This window comes from Cryptomeria japonica, chromosome 6, assembly GCF_030272615.1.
Source record: "Cryptomeria japonica chromosome 6, Sugi_1.0, whole genome shotgun sequence".
Lineage (NCBI taxonomy): Eukaryota > Viridiplantae > Streptophyta > Pinopsida > Cupressales > Cupressaceae > Cryptomeria > Cryptomeria japonica.
This window is the reverse complement of record NC_081410.1, coordinates 8,089,857-8,100,345: the sequence shown is the minus strand read 5'-3', so window position 1 is coordinate 8,100,345 and position 10,489 is coordinate 8,089,857. Positions and strand designations below refer to the sequence as shown.

Here is a 10,489-nt window from a genome sequence, read left to right as displayed (position 1 = left end):
GACCCCAACTTGGTAGTATGTAAGTCCAAAGTAAGGCGGGTTGGGTGCTGGGTTGGATCGCGGAGATACCTCTAGAGTTAAAAAAAATATTCAAGCTATTGACATACATTGTTAAACTCTAAGATGAGAAGCATCACCATCTTGAAGGAAGCTAGAATTCATACCTCATTAAAGACAATGGTACGAATTTCTTGGAATGCTTATTTGATAAAACTATTATGAAGAAAGTATCCGATTAAAAAAAATTGAGACTATTTGTAGACATGACAAACTAAAACCCTCCACAAAAGAATGAAAATATTTCGTATGCAAAAGTAGGATATAACATTAGGAAAGATGACAAAAGACTTAGAGACCTAAAGCCTAAGAGAACTCTCCGATCAAATCAACTCTTCGGCAACCTTAGAGTTTTTAGCGGGCAAATATATATGAAAATAGTACACATAAGTTCGTTATGTCCATACGCATTTTCCGTTATACAAATCGTGACGTAATATATATTATACTTGTTCTGTACCAAAATCAGAACAAAATCACGTTTTTCTCTCTTTCCCTCTCCAATCCATCGTAATGTCGCTTGAATTCTCCATAACATTATAATTGCTATTTCCCTTTCTCAAATGAAAACTATGTTTTTCATTGTTGCACTGGCCAGCCTTATTTCTGTCTTCACTTTAAGTTCTATATTTCAGAATCTCCGTGTTTTGGGACCTGGTTTAAGCTTTTGAAAGATCTACACCCTTTTAGTATTGATTTCCCCCACTCTATTTGCTGCCGCACAATGTAAAACTCTAACATTTGGAGCTGGCCTTTACCCCGGCAAAATTTCTATCCTTTTTCCTTTTATATGCTACCTATAATGTAGAACCCTGAGTTTTGATACCTGGTTTAAGCTCTTAAAAAACTTCCCTTTTTATGCTCTTTATTTGGTGCTCCATAATGTAAACGCGTTTTGAAACCTGTAATTTTGAGGGTAAAAAAGAAAAATGCCATCTTTGTTAATAAGGAAATATTTGAAGGGCACAGATGATGATGTTTACAGGGATGACCGGGGATGGACTCCTCTTCATATTGCTGCGCGTAAAGGCGATCTTAAAGAGGTTAGTGTAAAGGATTTCATTGTCTCTTTAAGGAAATGTGTTGTTTGGATTCATCAATATGCTTCGTTGTACCTTAATAAATATTCCCTAACCCCCAAAATCATTTATAATATTTGGTGAATCTGGCGTGAGATTGTGAATCATCTGTATTGCAAACTGAATATATTCTTGTTTGGTGAATTTTGGTTGATATTATAGGTTGGCTCTGATGACATGGCTAGTAGAGCTCAGATTAGAGTGTCATTCTTAATGTATTTAAACTTTGGTCTTCTTCAAATGTACCGCACAATCATTACACCTGGGTTACCTTATTGGAGCCAGTGGTTCACACTCTTATAAAGCTTTGCATCGCCTTTAGCTTCTATTATCATTACACCACAAACACTCCGACTCAATTTTTTGAACTGATAATAGATTACCAAAAAGAAATCAGAGATACAGAACAACGTCTCAGATCGTGATCAGCAGAGAAAAATGTCTCAGATCACGGGCAAAAAAACAGTGGAAGGAACATAAAACACAATTACACCATACTACCCATCAGTCGTTAAGACATCTGTCACTGAAAGCACGCTGTATTTGCAAATGCATACTGAAAGAACTGAAACACTGGAAATGCATACTGTCCCTGGATAATCAGACTGTCATTGAATGATGCAAAGTTGGAAAGGCCCGTGAGAGATCATGTCATTCCACACTACAGACTGCTCAGAAGTGAAAAAGTACTCATCATCTTGTGCACTGTTACGAAGCTCTTCCTAGGATCCTAGGTCTTTTGAAAGGGTCCTCTGAAAGCTTATGTTGTACTGCGCTTGGAACTCCTGATAGCTCCTTGTAAATGCCTCAGTGTCTTACCCTGATCCTGGCCCATAGCTTCCACATTGTACTCCGACCTGTTGAACCTGCTGGGATCTTTCTCTGAACATTACCAGTGAATAAGAGACTGCAACTATAGCATCTGATGAAACATACTGTCACTGTATGCTGTTAATGATAATGTAGCTATGGTCGGATTCCTTCAGGCCGACATAGACTACATAAATGTCTAATTGGCCTAATCGTCCTTAGACATTTGTATGATCAAATTCATTAATCATATGATGCCAACTTTACACATTTATGTTTGCAAATAGATAAAACGTTTTGTTAAGGAAAAATAGCTACTTGTTAAGTTCGCCACCTTTGAGGAAATCGTGTTGTTTGCAAATAAACCCGACTCTTAATGAAGACGTGTTACTTGGCATTAATCCGATCTTTGGAGAAGACGTAATGATTAGAGCCGACTTTTGATAGAAGTCATGTTGTTTGGAATAGACGTGCTGCTTGAGGACTCCCACGTATGGGTATATAGATCGGTTCCCTCTCTCTCCTTCAGCAATTCGAATTACCATCAAGCAGGTCGAGTATCATCTACAGCAGTTCGTTTTTATCCTTCAGCATATCGTATACCATCCTCACCATATCGTGCTTCATCTTCAGCATATTGATTACTTCTTCAGCAGGTCGTGTTTTTCATATAAGGCAGATCGAACTTATATACCATTCTTTGAAAGTTTGGACTGCATTCACTGCGATCTAGGGTGAATCTATTCTGTCATATAGCTTCAAAGTGTGAAGCATTTTGTAAAGACATCTTGCTATCTTGTCTAATATATTACAAGACATTTGTTGCTGGGTTTTTCACCTTCAAGTTGGAAGGTTTTCCCAGGGTATATACTTTGCAATTGTGTTTGAATTATCTTCTATCTAATCTGATCATAAAACTTAACATACGCAACAGAGTTGGAAGGTCCCATACCAGTCCACCCTAAAGGTGGTTCTCTGCCCTCAATAGATCTCACAGCATCAGATGAGAATCATCATCACTGGTGCACTCTTATCGAGCTCATCATTAAAATCTAGGCTCCTTGAGATTGTGTCCTGATACTTACTATTATACTGCTTTTGGAACTCCAGATATATTCTTTGAAAATGCCCTTTCCTTTCTTTGATTCTAGCCAATAGTTGCCAAATTTGAACTCAGTCCTGTTAATTAGTGTGTTTGTCATCCTTTCGGCCGAGTTCGATCTTATGCAATCAACATAAATTCTGGAGACAGCCAGTAGGGTGAAAGAGACGAGCCACTCCGATTCAATTAGAATTTCTATAGTTGTTTTGTTTAGTGTAGTGTCTGTCGTGGTGACCCTGATATAAGATATGACTATGAATTAACAATTAAGATAAATATTTTGAGAAGTTAATTTTTAAATTCTATACATATTTTATTTGTCAGTTTTTTATGCTGCTGCTGATTACTAATTTTACCATTTTAAAAATCATATTGGCATGTTAGATCTATTAAAATATGTATACAGTGTGACTTTGAATGCTCCTTAAATTAGACGTTGGTTGGTGCACTCCCTCCCAGTTTTAGCAATAAGGAGAGGAGGGTTGAGGCTGGTTGTAATACTCCCTCTTGGGGATAATCAACTCCCTCTTGTGGTTCAATTATCAGCTTTGGTACTCTCTAGTTTAAGGTGAACAAGGCAAAGGCATAGTTGATCAATATTGAGGACAATGCTTCTTTCAAGAAGGGGGGCATGCTATGCCATTAACCCATTGATTGCATTGGGATATATGTAAACGACTAATGGCTAGCATAACCTTTAATTAAGGCACTATCTACCATCCATCACCTCTTCCTTGAGGGAAGGTTAGAGGAATGGAAGAGCACATTTAGCACCAGCAAGTGGTACTCTCTAGTTTCGAGGTGAACAAGGCAAAGGCATAGTTGATCAATATTGAGGACAATGCTTCTTTCAAGAAGGGGGCATGCTGTGCCATTAATCCATTGATTGCATTGGGATATATGTAACCGAGTAATGGCTAGCATAACCTTTAATTAAATTATATATTAATTAATATAGTCTTACATAGGTAGTTAAGAAAGTCTAAGTGACATCATATTGCGTATTGTGTTCTTAATGAAGACTATTAGAGGTGGCCCAATGAAGTGGTTCAGGAGGTTCCCTCAAAGTGGCTTATTATTTACAATTATATGCAACATATTTTTTTTGCGCAAATTATTTCACTACACAGTCCCCATCTTGGAAACTTTGTGGATCATAGGTTTACTTAGATAGGGATGAATTAAAATCCCCACTAAAAGTTAGGTTGGGTTGGAGTAAGCTGATACTGTTAGGCAGGGTATGTGCAAGAGCAGAAACAAGATATGTGATTTGTTGGCAGATTGGTGGATATATGCAAGATTTAGACAACAGGTGCAAACCATGGCAAACTTCACACAGGTAAAACCGAAGACAGACAGAGATCAGGTCAAACATGAATTTATGTTTGGATGGAAGTGTTGAAAAGCATATTGTATTATTAATATATATGGGAGTTGGGGTAATTAGGAAGTTAGTTGTTACACCAAGTCCAACAACCAATACCAAAGATTTCAGCTAAGTGTACCATTTATCATGTCACTTTCTATAAAATTATTCTCTTTGTGTGTTGGTTACTATTGGAATTATGAAGGAATTTTAGCCAAATTATCTCTAGCAGTTTATATGTTTTGGGATGAAAATTATTTTTCACAGTATAAATTTTTATTGAGTTTTACAAGTAATGTACGAGAAACAACAAACTTAATTTCTTTAGATTGCCATACTGAAATGCACAAAACAAGTAGCTGTGATTGTCTTGCAACCAGTAAACTATTTCTTTTTCCTGAAATGACAGTTATAGAATGAATACCATAACGGAATTTTGTTCCATCAAGAAAAAGAAACAATATTTTAAAGCATCATACTTGATGTATTTCTGGCTCAAATGCACTCCTAAAAGAAAAAAATTCAGTACAAGTTAGGATGCAAGGTGTCAAACCATGAAGTTTGCATACCGAGTGGTTGTTTGTATGTTGCACTATAAAACATATATCCCAGTATAACCTGTTTTAGGCCGTAAATTTTCAGTATGGATGTCCAAGTGTATAAGAAACAATGAGTTTAAGTCTTTCTAGTGGTAGACTAAAATGTGTTGCTCACACGAATGTTCTCTAAGTTTAAACGAGCAGAAGCAAAGCAGTAAGAAAACATGATATAGAAGTTGAGAATATTTGAAGCTATATATAAGCTTCAAATAACTGCCTTGAGATTGGACATCTATAGAATCTGATTCTGAGATTGGCAATCTTGCTGTGCAGGATGATGTGGTTTAGTTTACGAATGTGTAACTGTGAAAGCATTGGGAATGTGCATGAAACACAGAATAATATGGATTTGACCTAGTGATTTCGACAGTAATATTTACTTCTGTCATAGAAAACGAGGATTTAGGGTGTATTCTGAAAGGAAATCATCTTTGGGATTGAAGTTGTATTTATGCAATGGATTATCATGATTCGTGACTTAAAGAAAAGGTAACTCGTATGTTCTTTACCTACCATGTACTGTTTTTCATTTGTATTTGCATTGGTCGACTATTGTGGCATTCATGGAGGAGGCACTTTGCCTTTCAATTGAATATTGGTTACACTAATGCATAGCTGCCAGCCAGATTTGCATTAATCAATCTGGGAGTGTTCAGCTTTCTGTGCCTTTGCAAATGGATTTAAGAGATGGCCGACTTCAAAGCAAAGACCATTTCTAATTATTAATTCATTCCTCCATCTTCATATTGTGTTATAGGAAGTTGGACCTTATGCTAAATTATTTATGGATTTGATTTCTGTCTTAAGTTTGTTATGACTCTTTACCAATATTAATTCAAATAATATGTTTATGCGTTTGATTTCTGTCTTAAGTTTATTCATTCTTGCTTGTGATTTCAAGGATGAAATATTTATGCCACGTTTTGACCGGAATATCAGTGGCAGTTGAAGTGTTAACTAGGTTTGTTTGTGTACTCAGGTTAAGCGGATCCTGGATGATGGGGGAAATGTGAATGAACCTGCATATGGTCCAAAATCTCTTGGGGTTACTCCCCTGCATCTTGCTGCCTCTGGAGGGCACATAAAGATCATGGAAGAATTACTAGAGCATGGTGCTAACATAGATGCTCGTACAAAGGGAGTTTGTGGGTGTAAGTGATCTTCATATATTTGTTATTGTTTGCTACCTCTTGAGAATAAGAAAGATCAAGTAATGGCAAAGTATTTGCCCTTCATTTGTATCTTCTTTACATGAATCTCTTATTGAACCAACATGATTACCTGTAAAATATGTAGGGACTCCTCTACACAATGCTGCAAAGGAAAGGAAAAAGAAGGCAATTCGATTTTTGATTGAAAATGGTGCTTTTCTGCCTTCCGATATAAATGACGGGAGATTCAACCCATCCCTGCACTACTGTCCAGGGCTTGAGTTGGCCTACAAAATCAAAGACAAGCTCAGCTCATCTGCTGTTTCTTAGAAAACGTGACTAAGAAGTCTCAAAGAAAACGAACAAGTCTCGATGTTTCTCTTGCTGTAAATTGCTCCCATCTGCCGACTTTTAGAGGTTATGTTTTGATACGAATAACTTTTAGGATGTCCATCTTTTACAGAAGAGGCTATGTATTCTTGATTGTGAAATTTATGTAACCACGACTTAGGTATAATATAGTCTAGTTGGGTCTTGTTCAGTCTTTAGGTTTTTTGGAGATGTTTTAGATATTTTTTTTGAGGCTGAGCTATTTCTATCATAGTTTACCATCTTTAGTTGCTTTGGATCTCAAATGGTCATTCATACATAAATAGGAAGGAGTTTCTGATGTTAATCTCTGGAGAGCATTAAAGAGATTTCTAATGTGTCTTGTGCATGTTGATCTCCAAGCACTCTAAGTGTCTTTCAACCAGTCTTTGTAAATATTTATGTATACATAAGGGTTTTCTGAAAAAAAAGTGTTGTATCCACGGTATGTAGTCTCACATGAGCACACTAGGAATAACTTCCATGCTGCAAGGCTAATAATTATACGTGGAAAGCGAAAGCAATAACAATGTTATGAAATGTGTATAGAATATATAATAGTGTTCAATAAATATTTCGAAAACCATAATAAAAGGATTCCCACTTGCCAATTTAATATCAATAATGGTGGGCATTTTAGAAGACTCAGAACCAAATAACATAGAAATGCATCAGGTTCAAGGTCAGGGGTAGCAGTTAATATGTTGAACTGGTTTGGTCTTGGATGATATATTGTCTTTGGATTATGAATATGGATCTCATCTATCTGAGCTTCTGCTTTTTCTCTCATGTAAACAAATGTATTATATATATTTGTAAGATGTGATCTAAGAGGTTCTCAGGATTCCCAGAAATCAGAACAAACATTCATTTGTAATCTACCTGCGAAAACTATTTTTTGTTGTATTTACTCTCACTGGTATTTGTACATTTTCCGGGCATGTTGATTTTTTGTATCTCTCCAAGCAGTGAGTCTTTTGTATTGAAGATCTGAATGGCCACAAACTCAATTGCAAATTTTTCGAAACTGTTTATAAGTTCGATGGTCAGAGGTTTGGTCCATAGAGACTTTGTATGGAGATGCTCCTGGATGAAATGTATTGCTAGTCTGGTCAATGGTTTAGACAGGAAACCCACAAAGATCACTGGATTAAAGATTGGAAACATCACTCTATTTTATTCCATGCAAGTTCCATTTATTTCCCTTTGAATGCGCCACTTCATGACAGTAGAAGAGCTATGATAGGGTGACTCGATCCTCTACCTAGAGATCCTCTACCTTAGGCTCAAGGGCGGACCTTATCCTTCCCTTGGCCTCATGTGGCCCATGCCATCCATATGAGGTGAAGTACCTAGTGAAGTGTCCTATAACTGTTCCCCTCAATCTTGCCACTTCTACCCTACTTCCTAAGATTGAACTTTTTTTATGCATTCGTTTACCATGATAGAGGACATGAGGAACATTCACAATTGGGTGCCCTGAAAGTCCATCCTTTCTAAGCCCAAAGACAATACCCTTTGTACGCCTTTAGCCCCGTGGGACTCCCCAATCATATACCATGAGGTGACATGCCTAGAAGATGACCCCAACACCGTTTCCCTACTTGTAATCCTCTCTTCCTCTGTCATGGCTGAAAACAGTCAAAACATATGAAGATATACACTTTACATGAAATAAATTAAGTGCAGAATGTCACTAATCAGATTTATGTAATAATAAAGAGCTTTGAAGAAATTAAAAATAATAATAAAATGCTATAAAATGTTCTATTTAAAGTGATTTTATTTTCATCTATAGAAAAAATGGAAAGAAGAAAAATTTAAAGTATACTAGTCCTAAACAATTAATAAAATACAACTATACTAAGATAGGGTCACATACATTACCTTGAAATAACATGCCAACAATAGCTATGGCCAGATATGACCACTATTAAAAATCGATATATCCACATAACTGACTTTAAAGCATTTGGAAGCAATCTTTCACACTAAGATTAGTTAACTTTTTGAAGAAAGTTGAAACCAGATGATTCCTTTGGTAGAAAATGAAGCCCTTGCCACCGTGAATTAAGAAATTCTCTAGTATGATGATATGAACATTGGAATTTGAACTCTTTTTCTTTGATCCAATAACATTGTGAACATCATGGTAGTTTAGAACACTTAAAAGACAAGATATGTTCTTTTTGCCATGACCAAATCTTAAATTTGAAAGCTTTCTTAAACCCAACTTGTAATATGAAAATACACATCTTCTTCACTACTACGACTTGCAGACTATGATAAATGATTGAAAATCTGGACATGAATACCATCATCATATATAGTCAAGGTGTGTTGTATTGACTTTAGTTGATTGGAGGTTCCAAATAAAGTCAAGAACTTCAATGCTAATGTCAATCCATTTAAACATGAATGAAACGTGTCAATTGAATCATGCATATAATACACATTTTGATTGGGACTTACATATTGTGATCTTGAAAGCTTTTGGGGAAAACTTTTTAAGAAAATTTACTAGTTAATTTTTTTCATCACAACAACATTGCAAGAAATAAAATTTATAGTTAAATTTTACAATATAATCTTAATATAAGGATATAAGACGTAATTTTTTTTATTTAATTATTTTTTTTTTCTTACTTCCAAGTTACTCAAATTGTATAAGAAAAAGATACACAAAAAGTTACAATTTATGTTCTTTCACCCTTGAGTTGTTTGTTTGATAATTGATTAACTTAATATAAAGATTATAAAATCATTAATCATCTAGTGTTTCAAACAAGGATCACTTTATTTTATTATTTTATATTGAACAAAATGAAAAAGTAGAGATAAATACAAGATGCAATTTTTATTCAACTATTTGAGTAATAAAATTTAAACTAAAATACAAAATATTACAGGAAAAAATTAAAACCAAAAGATAAATTTAGCATTTTTCTTATTTTAGATCACACGAAGTAGAAAAGAAAAGGAAGTACAAAAATACCTAACAATAACATTTATAAACCCTGAAAACAACACTTATAAGCCATATGAATATAAAATACAAATTCAAAACCTTAAGTTGAAATAAAAATATTTAAAAATCTTAGATTTTGAGAAAACTTACATGATTCATTCATTGACATTTATTTATTTATAAGTTTTGATTGTGAATTTCACTTCTTAATTTACCTCCATGAATGATGATTGAGTGAAGATGAGTGAAGTGGATATAGACTCTCCCTATTTTGCTTGGTCACTATAAATGCTCGATGATGATTTTTTAAGGGTGGGCTATCATATTCATATTCATATCTTTTTTAGGGGTGTAGGGTCTTGATGGCCCCCTATTAGAGTTAGTGTTTGCATTCTAGAATTTATTATTATTTTTAAATTGTGTTGATTTTTGAGGTTGGGGATTCTGTCATCTTTGAGATAGTTGAGGGACATCTAGGTGCTATTCATGATTTGGTTGTTGTTCATTCTCCAGACATCTTTGGTATTTAAGAGACTAAGCTTTCAATTGACTTTGTGATTCAGTATGCTCCTCGTATTTGGTTTTTTGGTCAATGTTAATGTATTGGCTCTTAGGGGAACTTTGGTGGTTTGGCTCTTTTTTGGGATCCACGTAAGGTTGTTCCTTTTTGGTCCAAATCTCTAGTCATTCTTTTATCTCCATGGTTGCATAAGTTTTGGAAACTAGTGAGACGATTTTGTTCACTAGTGTTTATGCTCTGATTGATATCCATTGTAAAATTCATCTTTGGGCTCATTTAAGGTATGTCCAATCATGTGCTCCATAGTTTCCTTGGGTCGTAGCTAGTGATTTCAATTATGTGATGAATTTGGAGGAGAAAAGAGGGGGGTTGCCTAGGCTAGGTCTTGCTTCTAATCTTTTTCGGGTTAACGTGGATTCTCTTGATTTATTTGATGGTAAGCCTTCAAATGGGATTTTCACTTGGAAT

The 10,489-nt window shown here is 35.2% G+C and overlaps 1 protein-coding gene across 1 annotated transcript; it reads left to right on the top strand.

The window, feature by feature from the left end:
• Nucleotides 1–461: 461 nt before the first annotated feature.
• On the top strand, nucleotides 462–6,991 carry LOC131069385 (phytochrome-interacting ankyrin-repeat protein 1). The gene is made up of 3 exons (XM_058004778.2): nucleotides 462–1,100; nucleotides 5,993–6,164; nucleotides 6,310–6,991. Exons 1-3 carry the CDS (start codon nucleotides 987–989, stop codon nucleotides 6,492–6,494), a joined length of 471 nt encoding a protein of 156 aa, XP_057860761.1. The 5' UTR covers nucleotides 462–986; the 3' UTR covers nucleotides 6,495–6,991.
• The last annotated feature ends 3,498 nt before the right edge of the window (nucleotides 6,992–10,489 follow it).

Bases quoted from the DNA above. Each gene is read 5' to 3' on its own strand.
- LOC131069385 (XM_058004778.2), top strand. From the start codon at position 987: ATGCCATCTTTGTTAATAAGGAAATATTTGAAGGGCACAGATGATGAT. The intron at 1,101-5,992 runs GTTAGTGTAAAG...TTGTGTACTCAG, and splicing joins GTAAAGGCGATCTTAAAGAG to GTTAAGCGGATCCTGGATGA. The intron at 6,165-6,309 runs GTAAGTGATCTT...TAAAATATGTAG, and splicing joins TACAAAGGGAGTTTGTGGGT to GGACTCCTCTACACAATGCT.